Below are 25,983 nucleotides of genomic sequence, written 5' to 3'. Positions count from 1 at the left end.
GAAAATCGTTTGGATAACAATCTAAAATAAATAATATTAAATGGTAAATACTATATGCATGTCTTTAGATGTTCTGTTCACTTCAAAATGCATTACCTTTTTATGACTCCGACAGCAATTTTGCAGGTTGAAGGTTGGCAGCATTATTTCTGCCATATCCCAGATGACAGGGCTGAGAGTGTGGCTTGCCCAAGACAACAGAATAATACTCTGAGGCGTGGGATTTGAACCCAGGGTTCAGTCACTTTATTTTTAAGATGCATCTGCTGTCATAGGAACAAGATTACAATTCATTGTGTTTTCTGTGAAGCAGTATCTTTGGACACTCAGTTCAGAACTAAAGATTTTTTTAAAAATTCACTATGAAATTGTCTTAAAAGTTCACCACAAAATACCATAAGACCCTGCCGTTTGATTCCAAGACTTGCCTCTCAGTGTGGTTTGTCTTTGTCCTTACAGAGGTGATTGCAGACGAGACCCCTGCTGTGCAAGCTGTCCTTAAGGCCGACACCAAGAGGCTGAAGTTGCTGGCCGAGGAGAAGCGACTGCAGACCCTGCTGGAGAAAGGGGACGACGGTGCTGCAGAACGGCTGGAGAAGGTGTGTGGTTTTGCTAGTCTGTGGTTGTTCCAAACCAGAGCTTTCCAAACTGTGTTGTGTCACATTTGTGTTTCAGACGTAGTGTGTGGGTGTATCGCATGACCGTAATGAAAAACCTTTGAATCTATGTGAAATAAGCAATACAGCATATATTTTTTAAAATATAAATGAATGACCTCCATGAGATAGGTTGTGTCCCCATATATTTTATTATTACAATTTATGTATGTATCCACCTGTCTTCTAAGGGGTTGATTAAACTTCTGGTTTGCTGCCCCTAGCCCTTCGGATCCTGAACAGCCACTATTGCATTTATTTCTTACTATCAATCAAGTGCAAATGGTATCTGGTGAGCCATAAGTTCACTTGTCCTAATTATTCCAACATAGAATCATAGAGTTGGAAGAGACCACAAGTGCCATCCAGTCCAACCCCCTGCAATCTCTTTCCCTGCAATTTGGATCCATTGCTCTGTGTCCTAATCTTCAGAGCAGCAGAAAACAATGTCACAGCCTTTCAAATATTTAAACATGACTGGCATGTCCCCTCTCAGCCTTCTTTTCTCCAAGCTAAACATATCCAGTTTCCTCAGCTATTCCTCATAGGGCTTGCCTTCCAAACCTTTGATCGTTTTGGCTGTCCTTCTCTGGACACGTTCCAGCTTGTCAATGTCCTTGAATTGAATGTAATCTTACTTAGTGATACATGATCAGTTAAAGAGGCCAATCAATTCAACTGTCTCTTTTCTTCGTTTCTGTCAATCTCATCCCAGTCTTTTTGGTGTCAAGCTTTCTAGATGGTATGTGAAGATTAAAATACAATATAGGCTCTTTTTTAATATAATTTAATAAGATGTGATAAATAGGGAGGGGTACAGGAATAGATATAGAATAGGCACTTTTTAAACGTCTTATATTATTGGCTTCCATCTAATACATAAAAAGTTACTACATTGTCTTTTAAAAAGAAGAAAAAATAATTTCTTACCTCATCTAAAACAAAGGAATAGTGTCATGCTTCCACAAGATTTTTCACATTTTACTCCTGTTAAGTCTTCCTTTAGTTAGAGGAAATTAGCATTTTTATGTATAGTTTGTTGGGTTAGTCTAGATAGCCTCTTCCTTCTTGTATTTGAAACCTCCCTCACCCTGTCTCTTTAAGACTCCTCTCAGGGGCAGAGCCTTAGCCAAGTCCTTTCTAGCTCCTTGGGGAGTCAGGTAGTGTGGTATTGGACTTGTTAATGTGGGATTTGTGTATTTTATTTTTATTTCGTGTCAAAAGCATTGCATAACAAATACATTTTAAAATGATGGAAAAAAATAGAGGAAATCACAAACAACTAAATAGTTTTAGACCAGAAGCGGGCAACAGCAACCGCATTGTCCGTAGCTTTACACAATTCCTCCTCCGTGCATGAGGCAGGACATTGTGGGCAAGCATACATATGCGGAGTTGTTTGTTCTGCTCCACAGTCACACAAGGTGGAGGATTCCTCCAGGTAGTGCCACCTTGCCAAGTTGTCTTTAGATCTGCCCACTCCGCTTCTGAGTCTGTTCAGGGACTTCCAAGTTGCCCATTCTTGGTTTGCCCCTGGAGGAAGACCCTCATGGGGGGCCATCCAGTTAGAATTGCCAGGTTTAGCTGCCCAGAGGGACACCCTTGCTGTTGCTGGAGGAACATCAAGAGGAGTGGTGGTTCTCATGAAGCCCTTCCTTGATTTGAGTCTACTGGGAGGAGGCTGATAGTCATGCAGTGGGTGGCTTTCACAATGTTCAACCTTATTTCTCTCACAGTTAGCAGCAACTTCCCATCGCACATCAGGAGGGGCAATGCCAGCTAACTTGTAGAGTTTATCAACAGGTGTAGGTTTAAGGCATCCTGTGATTATTCTGCATGTTTCGTTTAGTGCTAGGACATAGCACTAATTTGTGTATTGATAGTGTTTAAATGCAATTTGTGCCATGCTTGTATTGCAACTGATTGCATCATCCAGAATATAGCATAGTGTGGAAAGAGTTAATTGCCAAGAAGCTATGATGACCTTGATGTGTGGCTGGAACTAGGGAGTATCCAGACACAAGTGTTTGTGCATACCGATTGCGTCAGTTCAGTTGAGTTCTGTCTGCCTAAAGTTCGAGTCAAGTTCTGTTGGAGAACAGAACAGTCCTGTGTTCATCTGTCGTCTGCAAGTCTGTTTGTGTTGATTACTGTTGCATACAGTAAAACTTTGTAAATAGTTTTACCAACGTCTCTGAGTGTCTCTTCGTTCTGCGCTCCACTGTTTCCATCCAACTACTGTTGTGCTGCAAATACTCTGACAGGACTGTCAAGCGTAAGGAAGGTGGAAAAACCACAAAATAGAACTTCACATTGAAACCACACAAGTTACATAAGTCACATCCAAGTTACACAAGTCTTGTCGAAGCCACACAAATCATAGAAGTTACATCAAAGCTATATAAGTAAAGTGACGTCGGAGATATAACAGATTGAGATCCAATTGAAGTTGTATTAAAGTTGTGGTTCAAGGACTTTAACTCTCTTCACAAAGACTGGCAGTAAAACTCTGAAGGAGAGGAAGGTTGAGATCTGTTACTTAATAAATTGTTGTTTTTACTTCAAATGTGTAGCATTCGGTCTGTTCCCTGTATCACAGACACCTCCCAAATAAATAGATTGTGTGAGGGCTGAACAAATAGAAAAGTATGTATAGAGCATGTAGAAACATAGAAGTTGAGAAAATCAAAAGCCCTATCTAACACTTTCTCCCCTAACACTCCCCTTCTTCATAATCAAAATATCTACCTTTTTTGTCTTGTGTTTTCTTACTTCTGGTAGATTAACTTTTCAGGATCCCTTCGATATCATTGGGGATCCTGCTATTCTTATCACCAACTCCCTTTTTTCTTTTCTTGTTAATCTTAACATGTCTGTAATGGTGATTATCTCTTATTATCATGTAAAACCCAATGTTTCATTTTTTTCTCTTCTTTTAAAAAGTCAATAAAATGCTGCCATGCTTGTTTAATTAGTAGCTAAATGATGCTACTAATTATTAATAGCCAAAACCAGATTATTAGAGTATTGGATTTCTTTTTCAAATTTGGGAGGGTCTGGTGATTGTATAAACCTGATCTGTCCTTTTCTCCCAGATCCATCTTTTTCATTATCCATAAATCTTGACTGGAATTTTTTTCTTGTTTCTGGTAATTGCAAATAATGAAAAACCCTTCTCCTCTTGTTTAGAAAATTTAGTCCATTTTGATTTAACGAAAGTATCTTTGGGTTGTCATTCCTGTGATAGTAGATGATCATCCAATTCTTCTTCATCATGTGGAGGGACCTGTTGAGCGTCTTCCTTAATCAGGATCTATTGAGGCTGCCATCTCTTCTTGCTTTCTTGGATATTCTCTTTCTCCTTGGTCTGCTGATCTTTCTTCTGAATCTAGGTCTTTTTTGAATTTCTCATAAATGGAATTTCTTTTTTAAATAGCTTTAAACAATGAAGGAATCAGAGCAACTCCTGTGTGAGTGAAAGTTACAATATTCCGGTTTGTTTAGCATAGAAAAAGAAAAAGGGAATTATGGTGAGACTTCTTAAAAGGTCATATAATCGTATAAATGAATTGGAGAAAGCAGTCAGAGATAAGTTTTTCTCTTTTTATTTGGTTGTGCTAGAGCTCAGGGCCATCTTTTAAAGCTGAATTGTGGAAGATTTTAGGTCAGATATAAGGCAGGACTTTTTTGCCTGGTGCATAGTCCAGGGAGACAGTGTTGTATAGTATTTTACATGCTGGACTAGAAGACTGGGATCCTTGCTTGACCATGAAGCAACAAAGAGTCCAGCTGTGGAATTAATGCCACAAGACCTCAGTATGGCTGCCAACTTGTATGGCCTTAAAAAAATGGGGACTGGGACGTATTAATAAAAGTTGAGACCATCAATGGTGACTTGTCAGATGCTGTATACCATTTTCCGTCTCAGAGTCACTATGCTTTTGTGCTGAGGAATATGAGATGCAGGATGCAGCTGCATTAATGTCCTGCTGGTGAGCTTCCTGTGAACAACAACCAGCTACTGTAAACAGAACGCTGGGCATTGATGGGCCTTTGGTCTGATCCAACGTGGCTCAGCTTATACTGTTTAGATTGCCAGGTGGAACTCTTGCTATGAGAATGCAGTACTAAGAAAGGATGGTGGGGGTTTCGATTTCAGTACCTTGAGTATCAGTTTCACCATAGGCCAAGAAAATGGATGCGTCATAGTTCTTCCTTATTAACTGCAAGGAGAGCAAATTGAAACGATCCTTACATATGAGGTGTGGGAAATGTTATGAAATGAGACAGGTTCTAAATAGAGATTTAGCAGATTGAATGGCCAATCCTCCCCAAGAACCTGGAGGCACAGGAGACCCTTCATAAACCAGGCTAGAGACAACATTATCCCAGGTAATCTCTTTATCTTAGACCTTTGTTTCTAAAAACACAAGATACTTATAAAAAGCAATCTGCCTTTAAATAGAAGATAAATGACTTACACCATAAATAACAAATCCTTCACTCTTTTCTACTTTAAGTCAATTAGCAAAAACCATAGAGACAACCCAGTCCCAAATGATAGGCTCACAAGAATAAAAGAAATAACTCTTTTTCATCTCAGTCTTATTCTTGCCTCTGTATCAAAAGTGAAGGTGCCTTTCAGTCTTCAAACTATCAGCCTTATCTTTGTTATTTGTTCAAATCTGAGGCTTGTCTAGACTGCCCTGCCACTGAAATTACTATGAAGGGGCCGGGCTGTGGCGCAGCTGTTGAGCAGCTGCCTTAAATCACTCTGACCATGAGGTCATGAGTTCGAGGCCAGCCCGTGGCGGGGTGAGCACCCGTCAATTAAAAATAAAAAATAGCCCCTGCTCGTTGCTGACCTAGCAACCCGAAAGATAGTTGCATCTATCAAGTAGGAGATAAGGTACCTGTTATGGTTGAGCCTTCGGGCTCCGGTAATAGAAGAAGGGGTCATAAGACTCCTCGAGAGTCAGACTCCTTCGAGGAGCGTGAAAGGAAGCGGCTCCGGGATTTGTTTACAGATCCGACAGATGAGGACTCCTTTGAGGGTTTTTCTCAGGGTTTGGAGGAAGAGATTGCCAGCTCGGAGGAGGATGACATGGAATGGACTTGTGTGAGGGAGGATTTGGGTGTTGGGGAAACAGGCAATGAAAGCATGGGAGGTGATTGGCGGGTTGCAGGATCAGACCCATGGACTGGCTGGAGGGATGGAGCGGGATCCACAGCTGGGGATGCCGTGGGGCGTAGTCAAAGGTGCTTAAGCTCTGATGAGGATGATGATGTTGGGGCGTCTGGAATTGGGATGGCAGCTGACAGCGATGATGAGCTTGAACTGGGATAAAATGGGGTTTGGGACCAATGTCTAATTGCGTTGGGCAAGGTAATCTGGACGGACGCTTGGGCTTTTGTTTGGGAACTTCCTGAAGACGGGTGTGATTCATTACTGGATACGTAAGTTTACCAAGGACACTGGGCATAGACGGAGGGAGGAACTGTGTGGGGTTTTTCTCTGTGCAACTTGTGTTTAATCTCGATAGCTTGAACTCCGTCGTCTTTTTGACGGGCAATACCTTCTCGCACTGAATTGACGCTGGACTGACTGACTTCGATTATCCCGTCTGCTGACTATCGGTGAGACCTTTGGATTCCTTGACGACTTCGCTTGGCTGTAGACCTCTGGACCGGATCGGGACCCTGCTGACTGCCGTTACCCTGACTACTGTGCCTGGACCTGGATTTCGTTGGCCGCTGAACCCTAAACTGGATCCTGTCTACGACCACTCTTTTCGCTTGCTGCAGGAAGGAATAAACAAGCCTGGTTTATTCCCCTGCTGTGTCTGAGTAGCAGAGAGGAATCTGCCACCAGTCTGTTGTTTACGTTTGTCTCCTGCTGTTTCTCCTTTGTTTGCTTTGTTTGCCAGGCTGAAGTAAGCTCTTTTATTTAATCCGGATTATACTTCTGTTTAACCCGGTTTATTCCTTTGAACCGTTTAAGCTCAAACTGAGCTGTTTTTTGTTACTTATCACACTGAAGTCAAGTGTTTGCCCTGTTCTTTGTCTTTTACGGGCGTTTTTGGTTCTGTAACCTCAATAAACTGAGTTTTGTTTTACTTGCTGGCGTTCTGTCTCTGACAGTACCACTTATAAAGTGGGGAGGCAAGATTAACTAATTTACGACCTGGAATGAGGAAGTGCCATCAGTGTGGATGATGAAGCAGCTGCTCCCCCCTGTGGCCAGAATCGAACATCCCCTCAGAAGAAGGTTAACTTGCCTCTGCGTGTGTCTCTCAGTCTCTGTTTGATGTGTTTATGGGCATTGAATGTTTGCCCTATGTGTGTTATAATGTGATCCGCCCTGAGTCCCCTTCGGGGTGAGAAGGGCGGAATATAAATACTGTAAATAAATAAATAAATACTTTTCTGATGTTGAATCCTCTCAGTTGTCTCACTGGAGTATAACTATTGCTGAGGGCACAGATACATTAATGTTGACAGACTTTCATGTTTAGGAAATGTCAAGGAAAGAACTGGGAAAGACAAAAAGGAGATAGAAGGATAAGAATGGAGTGCACCATTTGCAAAATTGCTTGGAGGCATGGAACACAAGTTCTGGTTCATTAGTAAGACATTTTAGAGCGGTTTTCCTTCTCTAGGAGACAAATGTTGCTGCAAGCTATTCAACAGTAAGGAGTACTGTTTTTGTTTAGCCATTATTGTTGTTATTGTTCTTCTAGGAATCCCCTTGTCTTATGATCTTATTTATCCTCTGTATATTTTCATCTGGAATAGTGGATCTCCAGCATTTTATACATAACCACATTTTTGTTGATAGTCTTTTACCATAGGCATTCTCTGTGCTTTGTCACCAGGTCTATGAAGAACTACGGGCTACAGGAGCAGCAGCAGCAGAGGCCAAAGCTCGGAGGATCCTGGCTGGTTTGGGCTTCAATCCTGAGATGCAGAATCGACAGACCAAGAAATTCTCTGGAGGCTGGCGCATGAGAGTGTCCCTTGCCAGGTAGTTTTATGAGATTACAGATAGAGAACTTTAGTATGCAGAATGGTATGCAAGGGAAAGTTATTCATAGGAAGTTGCCTTGTACTGAGTCAGATTATTTGTCAATCAAACAGAATTGTCAACTGACTGGTAGTCCTTGTTCTTCAAGATTCCAGGGAGAAATCTCTCCTTAGCCTTACCTTGAGATCTCTGAAATTCCCTGGTATGACTCAGGCCTGAACTTGCTTTCGTTACTTGCAATCTGATGAAATTGGTTTGCTCAAGGTCGCATGCCATATGAATACATACATTGAGTGGGGAACTGGTTTGGTGTGACAAGTGGTATTCTTCCTGACAACATGAGCTGGGTGATGTCTACGTGTCTCTTGCTATCCCCATGTTTTGGAAGCAAAGTAAAGTAGTAGCAAAGTTGGCTCAACAGTGGTAGATCCCCCACTACTCTTAGTGGTTTGGATATTATAACCAAAAACTCTCCATAGGATGGATTGGTGACTTGGATGTGCCTATTGTTAGACTGTCTTGTCTTGTCTTTTCTTCTCTTGTCTTCTAGAAGCAAGCAGTCACCTCTTATTAGCCTTTAAATCAGACATGGGCAAACTTTGGCTCTCCAGGTGTTTTGGACTTCAACTCCCAGAATTGTGGAAGTTGGAATCCAAAACACCTGGAAAGTCAAAGTTTTCCTATGCCTGATTTAAATGAAGGAATGCCCAGGTGTTTCTAATCAACTGATAACCCAGCCCAACCAATTTTTTTCTTGATCTTGTTTTAAAGCTTGTTCCTAGGGTTATTTGGGGTGCTGATTCAGAAAATTGCATTGGATAGACCACATCAGCTCTAGTCTCTTAGACATGGTAATGATGATTTGTTTTGGACAATACTGGTGGATGGCATATGTCTCATATCACAAAAACTAAAGCTGATAGGGGAAAACCGGTGTCATTTTTTGAATCCTTGACAGTTAACTTATTTCCTTGCTCATTCATCCAAAGTAACAGGGGTTATGCAACATTCCAAAGGTCCTTGACTAATTGCTGTTCCTTTTCAGAGCACTGTTTATGGAGCCTACGTTACTGATGCTGGATGAGCCCACCAACCATTTGGATCTCAATGCCGTCATCTGGCTTAACAAGTAAGTGTTTGACAAGGAATCTTTGGGCAAGAATGGACTGGTTACTGTGGCCATGTGGCTCTTTAAAACACTTGTGGGAATCTGTCAGCCCTCACCATTGACTGTGTTGTTGTGATTGGTCAAACTAGCAAGGGTTGATGGAAGTTGCAGTCCAAGAACACCTATCTGGAGGAAGACTGCACTTTGCACTTTGCTCTGCTCTGTGCCATTCTTATTTTGCAGTGTGTGTCTGAAAGGTTTTGCAAATAAATTCGCTATTCATCATAGGCTTGGTATTCACATATCTAAATTCTGGTCATTCATGGTACATTGGCAATTAAAATGAGAATGGGGTGGAATTTATTCTCTGGTTTTGAAATAAAACTCAGGTGAAACCTATGTGAACTGGGGATAATGAGAATTGCAACCCATCAGCACTTGTGGCTTTGAGTTTGGGAAAAGGTTAAAGGACCTTTTAAGTCAGACATTATCCACAAACCTTGTATCTCAATTCAAAGCACATTTTCCTGACTGAACAGAACAAACTGCTGCCTTCCAGATGTTACTGTATCATAACTTCCATCTGCTCTACTCATGAAATCTAATTATGAGAAATACAGGAGTTGTAGTTCAGCATCTGGGGGGCACATAACATGACATGGTGGGCCACATTCAGCCTGCGGGCCTTGAGTTTGACATGTTTGATTTTAGAGGCTTGCCTCCAAATTCTTGATTATATCTATATGTAAGTAAATGTCAAATTAGCAGGTTGACAGGGAAGAGTGTTGATTCTCCATTTTCTTCCTTTGCTTCATTACAGTTATCTCCAGACATGGAAAAAGACCCTTCTGATTGTTTCCCACGACCAGGGCTTCTTGGATGATGTCTGCACAGATATCATCCACCTGGACATGCAGAAGCTCTTTTACTACCGAGGAAATTACAGTAAGTTGTCCTGAATTCAGGTCGGAGGAAACATGTAGGATTTTAGGACTAATGTAGTTGCGAATACTTTTTGGGATAAGGTGTGACATCATGAACATACGGCAGCTAGGATGCTTGTACGCTACTACAAACACCTTTGTGCAAAATTTAGGCATTTCTTGTGAACACTAGATTTGAATCTTGCAATTTTATTGATACACTTGATGGCCTGGGCGGGGGGAGGGGGGCAGCCTCTTCATTGGTATATTTGTATAAATGCCAAAGTGCAATAACTCAACTTTTAAATGTGTTGACAGTTCCGGAATTGATTTATGCTGAAGACTGTTTAAATGTGGGTGAGAAAATATTGCCATGTTCTGGCTAAATACCTTGAAGGCATCAGATCCTATTGGATCTTGGAATCTAAGCAGGTTCAGATTTGGTCAGTACTTGGATAAGACACCAGAGAATACCAGGTGCTGTAGACTAGATTCAGTGGAAGGCATGGGCAAGCTGCCTCTTGAGTACTTTTTGCCTAAAAACATCCTGTGAAATTCACGGGGTCGCAATAAACCCCAGGTGTAACCAAGTATAAGTTGAGAGCAGGTTTTGTATCAAGATTTGTCCTTTTCTCTCTCTTCAGTGACTTTCAAGAAGATGTATCAGCAGAAACAGAAGGAACTGCTAAAGCAGTATGAGAAACAGGAGAAGAAGCTGAAAGACCTCAAGGCTGGAGGAAAGTCTACAAAGCAGGCAGTAAGTTCCTACTTTATGTTCTGTTTATGAGATCTACCACTACAGAGGGGGAAAAAGTGTTGTGTGGTTGTATCACTTGATGGTTTATAGGTCACTTGTTGGTTTAAGTAAATCTGTTGGTTTTTTTAAATGTTTTCCTAGTAAAGGTAAAAGTTTTCCCCTAACATTAAGTCTAGTCTTGTCCGACTCTGGGCGGTGGTGCTCATCTCCATTTCTAAGCCAAAGGCCAGCGTTATCCGTAGATGCCTCCAAGGTCATGCATTGTTTTCCAAGATTTAGGGAAATAAGATAATTAATTTTTTTCAAAATTTCTGCAGAAGCCAAGTTTAATCACATTAACACATCTGTGGTTCTTTGGCTGCATCTTGACTGTTGAATTCATGCAGTTTGGCACCACTTTAATTGCTATGCCTCAGTGCTCTGTAATCCCAGGATCTGTTGTTTGTATCCTGCTGGTGGGGACAATATATGTACTCTGAGTGGATAAGAAGCCTTCTGTGCTGGGGTTTTAGATAACTTCCCCTTAAAGGTATAGTTGGTCCTAATGGTGGTCTCGTTGTGACACCAACTTAGAAGATGATTTTTTAAATACGAAATGTTACCAGTTCTTCATTGATTTAATCAAAACCTGCATTTTGTGTGTACATGTGTGTTTAAACTATGTGCATGAGTTTAAAACGGCTGTTAGGAATTGTGGCAGTTGAAGTCCAAAACACTCAGAGAACCGAAGTTTGCCCATGCCTGGTTTTTAAACCCTCTTATTTAAAATTGTCAAATGGTTAAAGTGCTTTGAGTGAATTTAAATTATTTTTCCTGTTTTCAACTCATGTTATATATGCTGGCCTGAGATTCTGTGTTGCCGGGCAGGATATTAATATTTCGATAAAATTAAATTGTGTTTTCTTCTGGTCATCTCCAGGAAAAGCAGACCAAGGAAGCCCTGACTCGCAAGCAGCAGAAATGTCGCAAGAAGAACCCAGACGAAGAGGCCAATGAGGCTCCCGAGCTCCTAAAGCGGCCAAAGGAATATACTGTGAAGTTCACTTTTCCAAACCCGCCACCCCTCAGCCCTCCCATTCTGGGCTTGCATGGTACGGATCAGTGGTTGCATAGAGAACATGTGGCTGTTTCTGTGGGGTGTTCTGCTGTGAATGGAAGAATGTCTAAAGAGCCATGCTTATCTTAGAAAAGTGCTAATTTGCTTTGATAATGATGGTAGGGTTGTGATAGTGTACAGGCAATTCCCAGTTTATGGACAAGATAGGTTCTGTACTTTTGTTCTTAAGTTGAATTTCTATGTAAGTCAGAACAGTGTAGCTCCAGCCATTTTTTTTTCAGTTTTGAATAGCTTAGGGGAAAGTTGACACATCTGTAATGATTTTTATGGGGTTTTTTTGCTATGACAATTTAATTTTGAAAATTATGGCTTGTTGCGGAAACAAGGATTAGTGATAAAGCTTCAGTGAAGATATCTTTTCCCCATGATAATTCTTCCAGGAGTGAATTTCCCTTCCAAGGGGTAGACTTCTGTTGTCTCACCCCCGTTCTTAACTATGAGTCAGATGGAAGTCAGATGTCTGTAACTTGGGGAGTGCCTGTATATATAGCCATTAACACAGACACACCTTCTCTGTCTCTGTTGCACATGCATACTTTAGAAGTGCCTTGTCCTTGAGAACTGAACTTTTGAGCCTAACCCAATCTCTGCCTTTCTTTTGGCAAAGTTCAACTCCAAACAGAGGCGTGCTTTCATTATAGTAGGAGTGATCAGTGCATGATTCATGGCCCACTTTTGGATGCAGACAAAATGTAGAGGATGTGGACTGTGCAGTTTGCACCTCTTATCTACTTCTTCTGACAAATTGCTCATGAAAGATGTTGGCATCACACAATCCTGAAACAAGCTGGCATCCGTGGGGCACGTATATGCAGCATTATTTATTATTTATTTATTCTTTGCCATATTTATATTCCACCCCTCTCACCCCGAAGGGGACTTAAAGATGTATTCACATCTTTATATTTTTTTTCTACTTTTTTAAATCAAAGCACGTAAAACATAATCCAATGGTCTTCTCACATAATCTATTCCAAATCTCCCCACCACACCCATCACTCATAAAGCATTATAAAAATACAGCTCTGTCAATTCTATTACCTCACTTCTACTTAATCTAATTCCATCATTTACTTCTTCTTGTTGTTTTTGTTGTTGTTAGTTTTCTAATTATTTATCCACAATCCTTTTTGAACATTTTGTGGTTTAAATCCACCAAATGATTTCCATGCATTTCCATGCATAATACACCCTTTGCTAGTTTTCTTATAGGGCTATTGTCCATATCCTGTTTAACCAATTCTTTTTTGACAAATTTTCTAGTTTTTTCTAGGTCCTAACTATCTGAGTCCCTTTGGGGAGATAGGGCGGGATAAAAATAAAGTTTATTATTTTATTTATTATTATTATGGCACATATCATGGCAATATAAGATTTTTATTTCTCAAATCCTTACTCTCACCCGATGAAATCTTTTTTGAGAGAAGGGCTCAGGCAGCAGTGACATTGTGTGGTCACAGGTTCTATGTTTGGCCATCAGTGGTTTCTGAGATTCATAGTATTCTTTTTGTTCTCTTCTTCTCTGCATCTACATTTTAACAGCTAAAATGTATCTGGAAGCCCCAATCCAGAGTAGCACATGTGTGCTCCATCTCTCGCTCATACACACACATTTTCTCTTTCCCTCTGACTTGTTCATGTCCATTCCCTTTGTTTTGCACTATGTCTGCTACATACATACACATTTTACCTATGCACTACTTATACACATATAATCTGATCTTTCTCATATACAGATGGCATATACACACTACTTTTGTGGCTGAAATTTTATTTAGTGTGACTTACCCAGCGATTCAACACACAAAGTGGGGGGTGCCTATCCCTCCCCCTTTCTGTTGTCGCTTTGCTATTGCAACTAGTCCTGCTTGTCTGGAAGCTATTCCATGAGCAAGAATACTAGAAAATCAGGGCTGTTGTGAATGAGAACTTCTTTTCTCCTTGTTCCTTTTCACGTGAAGAAAGGAACACATGAAGTAGGGTCGGGGCTTCCTGAAAGAAATAGGAATCTTCTTTGCCTATATGCAGTAACTGTAAGGAGAAATGCAGCCTTCATAATTCTTAATATTCTTTTCTCCTCTCTCCCCCTTTTTTCTTCCCTCTGCAGGTGTAGACTTCACTTATCAGGGGCAGAAACCTCTTTTCAAAAATTTGGACTTTGGCATTGACATGGAGTCTCGAAGTAAGTTATTTTAAATAATGGAAGATTTTTTATTGGAATGGACATATATGTCTGGCTCCTGCATGTGTGTATCATTTTTATCTCTTGTCTCCTTATGAGTGATTCCATATTGGGGTTCTGGTTTTTAAATATTCTATCTGCGATGACTTTGTAATTTCTGTTATAGTCTTTCAACAACTGTTTTGCCTGAGACATAGCTTTTCTTTGATGGACAGTCAAGTCAGTTCTCCAGAGTGAAGATAATCTTCTGGAATGTCAGTATTAATATTGCTGCTCTCCCATCTTCCTGCAGTCTGTATTGTGGGTCCCAATGGTGTGGGAAAGAGTACGCTGCTGTTGTTACTAACAGGGAAACTCACACCGGTAAGTATGTTGAGTCTGACTTCCCATTTTCACCACTTTTGAGCATTTTATTCTGTTCCTAAAACATTTTTTAAGGTTTGATATCCCTCCCAATATGACCTGGAATATTGCTTATCCAGCATTCTTCAGGTGTACTCCCAAATCAAACCTCACTTATGTTATTGATATTCAGGTATTTTTCAGTTAAACAAAGAAACATGCTCTTGTTTATTATTACTATTTTAAAATAAAATCTGGCACCACAGGCTGAGAAAATGTGGCAAGAGTGTAGAGGGGTTCCTGCATTGAAGAAAATAATTAGAGCATTCCAACATTTATTTTATTTATGTACATTTATTATTTATTTGACGTCCCCAGGGGCACAATGGGTTAAACCCTTGTGCTGGCTAACTGCTGACCGAAAGGTCGGCAGTTGGAATCCAGGGAGCAGGGTGAGCTCCCATCTGTCAGCTCTAGTTCCCTGTACAGGGACATGAGAGAAGCCTCCCACAGGATGAAAAAACATCAAACATTTGGGCGTCCCCTGGGCAATGTCCTTGCCAGATGGCCAATTCTCTCACACCAGAAGCGACTAAGAGTTGATCAAGTTGCTCTTGACACTGAAAAAAAAGTACCAGTATTTATTTATTTGCTTTCTCCCATAGTGGTACATCTTATAAAACAATGTAAGAAACATATATTATGCAATGTAAAACAATTACAACCCTATAGTACATTTTAAAATAAATGAAAAGCATGCAGAAATTAAAAGCTACGAAAACCATCTCCTGCTATACATTATAAGGCCGATTAAATAAAAAATGTATTCACCTGTCAGCAAAAGGAAAGCTGGAAGGTGCTGGCTCTAGTCAGACTAAATCTGCGGTATTCCCCTTGGACCTTAATGACTGATAAAATACCTCATTTTTCTGATTCATTTCCTAACTCTGGGAGGCTGTTTTTTGGGCCCGGATTCTCCCGGTGCCTGGATCAAGTTGTAAGGACACTTATAATCACACAAAGGATTGTGAATCTATTCTAACACCTGTTTTTTTCTCATCTTTTTTAGACGAGAGGGGAAATGAGGAAAAATCACAGACTAGTAAGTATTATTGGCCTTCTGTTAGGAAAAGAGGCCAAATTTGAGGGAGCTCACCTCTAGGATTGTAAAAAAGAGTTAGAATGGAAGGATTTAGACCCCGTTGACTGTTGAATTATTTCAAGACTATGCATGACATGTGGCTGAGGGTGGCAAACTAACTCAATAGAGAAGATCTTAGAGTCACACATTGGTAAGTTCTCTTGGCCAGGAGATTTACTTCATGGGACAAATAAGTTGGTATCCACTAGTTTATCTCGTTTTTACTAGCTTAGTTTTGTTGGATACCATGTTTCTGGGAAGCAGAGATTTGAGGTCACCTCTTGTGCAGCAGTCTATTTCTTCCTCATCCAAAATTATTGACTGCACTATAGACTAGGATTGGGCAAACTTACCTTCCTGGTGTTTTGGACTTCAACTCCCACAATTTCTAACAGCCTATGGCTGTTAGGAATTGTGGGAGTTTGAGTCCAAAACACCTGGAGGAACGAAGTTTGCCCTTGCCAGGCAGGTAGGTTGTTCGGAATCGTGGGAGTTGAAGGGCCACGGTTTGACCATGAGGGCGAACAAGCTGAAGCTTAATCCTGACAAGACAGAGGTCCTCCAGGTCAGTCGCTCATCGGATCGGAGTATTGGGTGGCAACCTGTGCTCGACAGGGTCACACTTCCCCTGAAGACACAGGTCCGCAGTTTGGGGGTCCTCCTGGATTCAATGCTGACGCTTGATGCTCAGGTGTCGGCAGTGGCCGGGAGGGCCTTTGCACAATTGAAACTTGTGCACCAACTGCGACCTTACCTTGTGAAGTCGGACTTGACCATGGAGGTCCATGCCTTAGTTACCTCCAGGATGGATTATTGCAATGCACTCTACGTGGGGCTGCCCTTGAAGACGGCCTGGAAACTACACTTAGTCGAACGATCAGCAGCCAGACTGTTAACTGGGGCAACTTACAGGGAGCGGTCAAACCCCCTGTTTAAGGAGCTCCATTGGCTGCCGTTCACTTTCCGGTCCCAATTCAAGGTGCAGGTAATCACCTACAAAGCCCTGATCGGTTTGGGACCTGGTTTGGGTGCTGATTCACAAAATTGCATTGGATCAACTGCATAAGCTGCAGTCCCTTAGACATGCTTATGATGATTTGTAATGGGCAAGACTAGTGTTAGGAATTGTGGGAGTTGAAGTCCACCTGAAGGACCAAGGTTTGTCCATGCCTGCTATTGACTATCCTTGTGCAACTTGTAAGGAAGTGCAGCTGTACTTGTGTAACTATTTTTACTCTAGTGTAGTGTCCCATCAACATTCTGGCTTTGGTTTAGAAGGCACAATGGCAAGGGTCGCTTTTGAAGCTCTCAGTGCCGTGCATGGGCATGTTTTTAGATTGGAGATCACAGGAGGTAAATTTTCTTCCTCTTTTTCTTCTACTCCACAGAAAATTGGCTTTTTCAATCAGCAATATGCTGATCAGCTGAACATGCAGGAGACTGCGACGGAGTACCTGCAGCGCAATTTCAACCTGCCCTACCAGGATGCTCGCAAATGCTTGGGGCGTTTTGGCTTGGAAAGCCACGCTCACACCATCCAGATCTGCAAACTCTCTGGTACTAAAACTTGGGAGTGAGGGAGTGAAGGAAGAGGTTGTCTGTCGGGGAAGGGAAGAGGGAAGGCCCAGTGGGAAGGTTAAGCTTACATAAAGGCAGAGACTGGCTCAAGATGGACAAAATAGCATCCCTTGCCACAATCCTGAATTCCATCTGTGGAGACTGATGGATCACTGAATGTTTACTTCAACACTAGAAATGGAACAGCATCCTCTACTGATACTTGAGGGTGGCAACTTACCTTAAGGGGGAGCAGACTTGATCTCTTGGCACATACAGCTCCCCACTCCCTTCTCTAGATTCATAGAAGGGACAAGAGTCTTACTTCAACTTAATTCTGCTGTGCAGGATTACACAACGAAAACACTCCTGAAACATGTCCATCCAACCTGTGTTTAAAGACCTCCAAGGGTAGAGAGGCTACAACCCTCCAAGGTCGTCAAACAGTTCTTTATAGTATCACAGTTGTCAAAGGCTTTAATGACCAGAATCACTGGGTTGCTGTGAGTTTTCCGGGCTGCATGGCCATATTCCAGAAGCATTTTCTCCTGATGTTTCACCCACATCTATGGCAGGCATCTTCAGAGGTTGTGAGGTCTGTTGGAAACTAGGCAATTGGGGTTTATATATCTGTGTAATATCCAGGGTGGGGGAAGGAACCCTTGTCTGCTGGAGGCAAGTGTGAATGTTGCAATTAGCCAGCTTGATTAGCATTGAATGGCCTTGCAGCTTCAATGCCTGGCTGCTTCCTGCCTGGGGGAATTTTTTGTTGGGAGGTATTAGCTGGCCCGGTAACCAAGTTGTTCCTAATGTTTAGGTAGAATCTCTTTTCTTGTAATGTTAATCCATTTGTTCATGTTGTAATCTGTAGAGTGTGAATTAATGGATTCAAATAGCAAGAAAAGAGATTTTGCATGTGGTGAAAGGCGCCCACTGTTTCATTCTGCCTAATGGTAGAGCCAGCCCCCAAAGTCTGGCTCTTAGGGAGAAAGGGAATGCCAGGTCTTGGATGCCCATGGTCCAGACTGGAGAGAAGGAGGGTGGCCTCTGGGGTTCTCAGTCATGAAAAGGCAATAAAAGGGACTGCTGTTCAGGTGAAGGTAAGAAGCTTTGACCCCCATCTTTTTCTCTTTTATGCTTCCCTCATATAACAATCCTGTTTTCCCCGGCTTTAAGGAAAGAAGGAAATTTCACCTAGTTCTCTGTTTGTTTCCCTTCTTCCATAGGGGGACAGAAAGCCCGTGTGGTATTTGCTGAACTAGCTTGTAGAGAGCCGGACGTGCTTATTTTGGTGAGTCACAATATCTAGATATTAGAAGTGGGAATCCTGGCTTTCCAGATCTTCCTAGTGTTCTGTTTCTAACAATCCTAACCGACACAGTAACTAAATCCAAATCAGTTTCTTGAGTCTTAGTGATTGAATGAAGGGGCCATTACCTACTGTTGTCCAGTCTGCTATGACAGGATCTATGTGCCACCTACAAAGTGTGTCCTTGTAACACGACAGAACAATGAGGGGTGAGAGAAGTTCTTTTCTTCTTAGAGTACATTTTGTCCTTTTTTTGACTCCCCGTCCCCAGGATGAACCTACAAATAACCTGGATATTGAGTCAATTGATGCTTTGGGAGATGCCATCAATGAATACAAAGGGGGTGAGTACAGGCCAGTTACATCTTGAATAAACTACTGTAACACGCTCCTTTGAAGATTGTTCGGAAGCTTCAAATAGTCCAACGTGCAGCAGCCAGGTTCCTTACTGGAGCAGCATACAGGGAGCATACAAATCCCCTTGTTGCATCAGCTCCACTGGCTGCCAGTCTGCTACCAAGCACAAGTCAAAGTTCTGGCTTTAGCCTATAAATCCCTAAACAGTTCTGGTCAGCTTACCTATCCGAACACATCTCCCTTTATGAGCCATTTGGAGCACTAAGATCAGCTGAGGAGTTTCTGCTTGCGGTCCCGCTGCCCTCGCGGGTGCAATTGATTAGGATTAAAGACTGGGCCTTCTCGGTGGTGGCCCCTTGGCTGTGGAATTTCCGCCCCAGAGAAATTAGATTGACCCCCTCCCTCCTGGCATTCAGAAAACAACTTAAAACTTGGCTATTCAAGCAGGCATTAAGTGTGTGATAGTAATAATGAAGTACTTAAATGACAACCTCAGGATTGGTGCAATGTTTAAGGTTAATGTCTATGTCCAATGTTTTATAAGTGGTTTTAATCCACAGTTGTATGTTATTTTTAGATATGTGGTGTATTTTTACATATATGTGAGGCATTGAATTTTGCCATTTATTACGTATATACTATATGGGGAATGTGGGCGGGGCTACCACCATTTTGTATCAAAGACCTTTCTAGAAGATTCCAAAACTGGCTGCGGAGGCACAGGAAATACCACATGTGCGATTTCACAAACACCATGTAGAAGAAATAGTGATGGTGGGTGGGAAGGGCAAGCCTTTTGTTCCTTTTGCATGCATTGGTAGCCTAGTACAAGCAGACGACTCCTTTTACACAGCAAAACCTGCCACTCCCTAACCAAATTCCTCCATGGTAATATTACCAGTGCCAAATTCTATCAGCTGTGTTTATTCTTCTTGCCTTACATCCTTAAAAACATAATAGTCAGGGTTTTCCTTCAGTAGTACAGAAACAGACAACCTAGCACTTCCTGGAACTGCAGCTCCCATTATCCCTATCCATTAGCTGAGCTTGATTGTCAGATGAGAGTTGGAGTCTACCGCGCTGATTATTCTGTAGCAACAAGGAAAGGGGCCCTAATAGTACCAAATTTGTGTTTGCTCATTCTGTTAATTTTTAGTCATCTTAATATCTATGTTTTGATGTGAAATGATTACATCATCCACTATTTATCATTTATTTATTTATTAGAAGTGAATTGAGAATACAGTTATAGTGTGTAGAAAAACCACAAAGTTAAAAACTTGGCATTACGTATACTAAATTTCCTGTGACCAGAAGCTGGCCACTTCGAGTGCCCCTGGTGTCACTGTAAGGTCCTCCATTGTGCTTGTGGCAGGGCTCAGACTGCAGTGCAGTAAGTGATCTGTAGTTTGCTCTTCTCAACACTCGCATGCAGGGCCGGCCGGAGATATTTTTTGATGTAAAGCGGGGGTGCTGAAAAGCGCCACCGGCGCCCTGGCCCCGCCCAGCGTGCCCTGGCCCCGCCTCCCACGCTGCGTGGGAGGCGGGGCCAGGGCGAATAGTGAGGGGGCGGGGCCAGAGTTGGCCCCGCCCCCCGTGCCCTGGCCCCGCCTCCCACGCAGCGTGGGAGGCGGGGCGAGGGCACGCTGGGCGGGGGGGCGGGGCCAGAGTTGGCCCCGCCTCCCACGCTACCCCCGCTCGCCCGTCTGGCCTTTTGTAGCAGGCCAGACTCAGCGGAGGTTTCTCCAGGCCGCGATTGCGGCCTGGAGGAACCTCCGCTGAGTCTGGCCTGCTACAAAAGGCCAGACGGGCGAGCGGGGGTAACGTGGGAGGCGGGGCCAGCTCTGACGCCGCTCCCCCCCCCCCCGCCCAGCGTGCCTTGGCCCTGCCTCCCACGCAACGTGGGAGGCGGGGCCAGGGCACGCTGGGCGGGGGGGCGGCGTCAGAGCTGGCCCCGCCTCCCACGTTACCCCCGCTCGCCCGTCTGGCCTTGTGTAGCAGGCCAGACTCAGCGGAGGTTCCTCCAGGCCGCAATCGCGGCCTGGAGAAACCTCCGCTGAGTCTGGCCTGCTACAAAAGGCCAGACGGGCGAGCGGGAGTAGCGTGGGAGGCGGGGCCAGCTCTGACGCCGCTCCCCCCCCCCCCCGCCCAGCGTGCCTTGGCCCCGCCTCCCACGCTGCGTGGGAGGCAGGGCCAAGGCACGCTGGGCGGGGGGGGGGGAGCGGCGTCAGAGCTGGCCCCGCCTCCCACGCTACTCCCGCTCGCCCGTCTGGCCTTTTCTAGCAGGCCAGACGGGCCAGGGCGCACTGGGCGGGAGGCGGGGCACCGTCAGGGCGGTGCCCCGCCTCCCGCCCAGCCTGACGGCGCCCCCCCCGGGCCTGCGCCCGAGGCGGCGGCGTCAGCTGCCGCATTAGTGGGGCCGGCCCTGCTCGCATGTTGTGAATTCTACTTTGTAGCCCCATTTCTTAAGCTTAGCTCTGCATCTCGTGGTGCCAGAGCAGTCTGTTCAGCACCTTCCAAGTTCCCCGGTTTTCTGTGTGCTCAGGGAGGAGTTTCTCATCTTGTATCAGCCACTGATTGAGATTCCAGGTTTTAGCCTGCCACTTTTGGACTCTCGCTTGCTGAGGTGTTCCTGCATGTATTTCTGTAGATCTTAGGAAGCTGTTTCTTGATCATCCACTGTGACCTAAGGAAGACCCCAGATGATGTAATCATTTCACTTCTGGTTATGGAGACATAATTATGGTTCTGGTTCCATCTTCCACAACTCAACTGGCATGAAATGGTTATGGGTTTGGGTAGTAGGCACTTCAGCAACTGTACAGTTGTTCTGGGGTGGTGTCACTGAATGGCCAGATGGAGCATAGTTCTGCATGGAGAACTATTACGCTCTACTGGCATATACAGGAATGTGGACAGTTTACTGATGGGGAGTGAGGTAGGAGTGCCATACTAACTGTTTGTCTTCACTCATTTTCCAGCTGTGATTGTTGTCAGCCATGATGCCCGGCTTATCACAGAGACCAACTGCCACCTCTGGGTGGTGGAGGACCAGTCGGTCAACCAGATAGATGGGGACTTTGAAGACTACAAGCGGGAAGTGCTGGAGGCCTTGGGCGAAGTCCTCGTCAGCCGGCCCCGAGAGTGAACGTTGAAGGAAGCCTTCCAAACCGCCTTCCATTTTTCCAGCACAAGTTCCACACACTCGCTCTATGCGAAGGACTCTTTATTTATGACAGCTGGGGGTGGAGGGAGGAGGAGGGATTGAGCAAGTGCCAGGAGCAAAACAATACCTCTTCTGTTCTCTCTTCCTACCCATGCCATCCGGAAGAACCAGAATGAATTGAGGGAGCTGACGAACTGTGAGCATGTCTCAGAAGGACTCGCTTTCCCCAAGGGCCTCTTTTCCAGGTCTCCCCTTCCTCTCCCAGTCCCCAGCATTCTTTTTGGGAATCGCTGGAGCAGAGTTATGTAACCATATTAAATTAAAATGTGAAGGACATTTTCATGCAACATCTTGGCTCTTGAGTCTTGTTATTTTGGAGCAAAGTCCTGAGGTGGCAATGGAGCCATTTGCCTAAGCGAGAGTGTGAGTGCCAAGCAAGCAGGGTGATTTTCTCTGCTACCCCCTTGAGCAGTAAAGCTCTCACTTAGGATCTGTGCATTGGACAGAGGTAGTGTTTCCTTTTCAAAACCTCTCTAGCTCTAAAATTTTCTGCATAAAATGTTGTGCAGCTGAAGAAGCCAGAGCTTTGATGGATCAAAACCCCCAGCATTTTCCAGCCTGCATTGGCTGGGGAATTTTAATCCTCTGATCCCGAAATGTTAACTTTCGGAAAACGAAGCTTTGCACAGAATGCTCAAATGAGAAGTACAGAAACCATAAAGAGAAACCTTAGGAGAATCATCAGAGGAGCACAGTAGACAGAGTTGAATGGAATGGAAATAATGTGGCGGGCTGCTTTGTTTCAATTTTGAGCAAATAACTCTTTTCTACTGTATATACCAGGCATGGGCAAACTTCGGCTTAAGAGGGAAAAAGAAGGGGCCGTTAAGCAGTCCGTTAGGAATTTTGGGAGTTGAAATCCAAAACACCTGGAGGGCCAAAGTTTGCCCATGCCTGGTATATACTATATACTCATGTACAGGTCTAGAAATGTTCATCAACTTATCCATGAGTAAGTATTTTTTTTCTTTAGTTCTAAGACAAATTATTTTTCTTATATAAACATCTCTGAAAATGGGGTGTGTCTTTGAATCACAGGTGTATCTTAAGTATTTTTTCCTGTGATGGTACTGAACTTAGGGTGTGTCTTACAACCGATGGCAGCAGATAGCTTAGTCTGTTCCAGGAGAATCTGACAGAAGCATGGCTCTTTTTATCTGCCATAGTGGTACTTCCAGTTCTTTTGAATGTCTGGGAAAATGGCAATGTGGAATGTTGTTTTGAATGCGATTTCCTGCTTCTTGGCAGGGGGTTGGACTGGATAGCCCATGAGGTCTCTTCCAACTCTACTATTCTATGATTCTATGATTCTTCCCCGAAGAATGTCTATTTATCCACAGATCATATCAAATCTGTCATTTGGACCGAGTCCAACTCCACTCTGCCATGCAGGAAAACACACTCCAACCACTCCTGAGAGATGGTCACCCAGCCTGTTTGAAAACCTGTGGAGGAGAAGCCAAGGAAGCATATTCCACTGTTAAACTGCTCTTACTGATTTCTTTATTTATGGTGAGGGCATTTTCAACACAGTAATGGCTAAGTTTTTGCAGAGACCTCCTTAACCCAACAGGGGTAGTGGATAACAGAACTACGTCATCTGCGTATATCAAAATATTTAATTCCCTATCCATAATCTTTGGACCGTGACATTCTTTCATTTTCAAATATTCCACAATATCATTTATATAAAAATTAAAACAGAACGGTGCCAGCAGACATCCCTGTCTCACACCCCTAGTTGAAGCTATTCCATTGGAGGCCGCCCCGCTATTACCTAATCTCACTTTAACAGAGGAATCAGCATATAAAGCAATCAGAAGAGCCAGGAGTCTTTTGTCTATGTTAGACATCGAAAATTTCCTCCAAAGTAACCCACGGCTTATAGAGTCAAAAGCAGCGGATAGGTCTATAAAAGCAACATATAAACTTCTATTCAATGAAGAATATTTGTCAATTACATGCTGAAGAATAAAAGCATTGTCTATAGTGGAGTAGCCTTGCCTGAAGCCAGCTTGTTCTTCCTTTATAATCAGATTATTTTCAGCCCATTCCTCTACTTTGTCTAGAAGATATCTTGCGTAGATCTTTGCTGTAATGTCAATCAGGCTGATTGGGCGATAATTCCTAGGGTCGGCTTTGTCTCCTTTCTTAAAGATTGGCACTATAATGCTCACCCACAGAAAACCATATTTAATAATATAGAACTGATGGTCAATGCAATTTTATGAATCAGCACCCCAAATAACCCCAGAAACAGCCCTAAAAACAAAGACACCAAGGTGCCCCTGCTTCCAGGCGCCACACGGAACGGCTCCTCCCGAGGAGGGATGAGGAAGAAAAGCAGGCTGGGAACTACTGGGCTACCATTTTAGAATAATGGTAGACTAGAAGAATAAACTATGCAAGCATAGTAAATCCAGACTTTTATGAGCCTGGATTTGTTCTTTTCTAAATGATCACAGTATATAGGTAATCAAGCTTTCACCAAACTGCTTTTAGGCCTTCTTAATGTCACACATCTCTCCCTAGTCAAAGTAGGCATGACCTCTGCAACCTTCAGAAACTTAACTTATATTACCATGTTGTCAATTGGGGATTAAATCCATCATTACTGCAAAGATGCTGAAAAGAGCCTATCTTTCCTGCCATAATACATTACACAATGGAGGAAAGGGGGCTTGGAGCTGAGCTGCCTAGCTTTTTGAAATCGGAAACCAATGATGCAAGAAATCTCTGCAGACTTTTACAAGGATGGGTTTTGTGGTAGGATGCACCTTATCTGAAGGGGAAATTCAAATGTTTAAAATAGCCCTGCACCTGTGGCTCAAAATTGTTCTTGCCTGCCGCATTCAGAAGAGCATCAATTGGTGTCATGTGCTTCCATGTACTAGAGGCAGCAGTAATGGTAAAATTGGATAAAACCTTTATTGACCTATTATAAAATGGCAGATTAATGGTACAGGTTTTTTAGTTTTTCAGAACATGTCATAGTGTGCCACTGAAATTATTGTCTGTATTCAGACCTATGCTATACTGAACTATTTGCCATCATCTTCCAGACTTACTGTTAGAGGCACTGAAGCCCCCTCGCCTGAAGCCCCCTGGCTTTGTCACTGTATTCAGAGGCAAAGCAATTAAACAGGGCCAGATGTCTGTTAGGAGTGCTTGGATTGTGTTTTTCTGCATGGCAAAATGATAGCAACCAAAATGGTAAAAGGTCTGGATAGCAAAGTATGAAGAGTGGCTTAGGGAGCTGGGCATTTTTAGTACAGGGAACAGATTGTTAAGAAATGACATGATAGCTATGTTTAAGTATTTGAAAGGTTGATATATTGAAGATGAAGTAAGCTGTTTTGCTGCTGTTTTAGAGACTAGGACATAGATCAATGGATTCAAATTGCAGAAAAAGAGATTATCCGACCTCCGCTTATCCGAGCGTCCGTATTATCCGAGGCAGTCTTCCGGATCCACAGCTGTTGCTGGCTTTCTCTAGGCAGCAACGCGCAGCGAGCCTCTCCCCCAGTCATTTCACCTGCCTCCTCTTTCTCCTCCTCCCACCTCCTTCCACACAAGTGTTTTGCTTTTGCTGAGCAGCCACTGGCTTACCCAGATTCTGCCTGCTTTCCCTCATTGCAGGCAATTTACAAAAGGAATCGGGCTGAAAATGTATCAAGGGGAATGAGGACTCTGGGTCTGAGAGGGGGAAACAGATTGGCGGAAGGCTCATGGTTGTTGCTATGGCTTTTCTGGTTCTTGACCGTGGGGCTTGAATCCCCCGGAAGGCATGCGGAAGGGAGGGGGAAGGGGGAGAGTAATGTGAACATGACCTAATCACTTTTATTTATATGACAGCATATTCTATAATTTGATGTTTTAATAGGCTTTTCCTTAATCCCTCATTATCCAACATTTTCGCTTATCCAACATTCTTGCTGGGCTGTTTATGTTGGGTAAGTGAGACTCTATTGTAGCACCTACTGGATGGCGTATGTTCTGTATCAGAAACTAGAGCTGATGTGGTCTATCCATTGCCATTTTCTGAATCAGCACCCCAAATAACCAAACTGAATCTAAAGTTAGTTGACCAAAAACTGATTCGTAACCCTTTTGGTACTAACATTGGAGAGTGGTCCCTAGACACAATATAGATTTCAGAACAACTCAACTGAAGAAACATTGTGACAAGCATTTCCCTCAATTTACAATGATGGCCAACACATGACTATACAGTAGTAGGCACTTTTAAATGAGACTATTTAGGGGGTCCCCTCTGCTCTCAGA

The 25,983-nt window shown here is 43.2% G+C and overlaps 1 protein-coding gene across 1 annotated transcript in view; it reads left to right on the top strand.

The window, feature by feature from the left end:
* The window catches only part of abcf1 (ATP binding cassette subfamily F member 1), a 54,817-nt gene extending 32,831 nt beyond the window's left edge, over nt 1-21,986 (top strand). The window contains exons 16-28 of the mRNA XM_062969583.1: nt 460-599; nt 7,532-7,680; nt 8,726-8,809; nt 9,609-9,733; nt 10,356-10,468; nt 11,388-11,559; nt 13,693-13,767; nt 14,060-14,130; nt 15,179-15,211; nt 16,639-16,807; nt 18,034-18,098; nt 18,388-18,460; nt 21,455-21,986. Of these exons, the coding sequence (XP_062825653.1) occupies nt 460-599; nt 7,532-7,680; nt 8,726-8,809; nt 9,609-9,733; nt 10,356-10,468; nt 11,388-11,559; nt 13,693-13,767; nt 14,060-14,130; nt 15,179-15,211; nt 16,639-16,807; nt 18,034-18,098; nt 18,388-18,460; nt 21,455-21,621 (1,436 nt within the window). The 3' untranslated portion in view covers nt 21,622-21,986. The remainder of the gene's footprint in view (nt 1-459; nt 600-7,531; nt 7,681-8,725; nt 8,810-9,608; nt 9,734-10,355; nt 10,469-11,387; nt 11,560-13,692; nt 13,768-14,059; nt 14,131-15,178; nt 15,212-16,638; nt 16,808-18,033; nt 18,099-18,387; nt 18,461-21,454) is intronic.
* Nucleotides 21,987-25,983: the final 3,997 nt, after the last annotated feature.

Source organism: Anolis carolinensis, chromosome 2 (assembly GCF_035594765.1).
Source record: "Anolis carolinensis isolate JA03-04 chromosome 2, rAnoCar3.1.pri, whole genome shotgun sequence".
In the NCBI taxonomy this organism is placed as follows: domain Eukaryota; kingdom Metazoa; phylum Chordata; class Lepidosauria; order Squamata; family Dactyloidae; genus Anolis; species Anolis carolinensis.
This window is presented reverse-complemented; position numbering and strand designations above follow the sequence as displayed.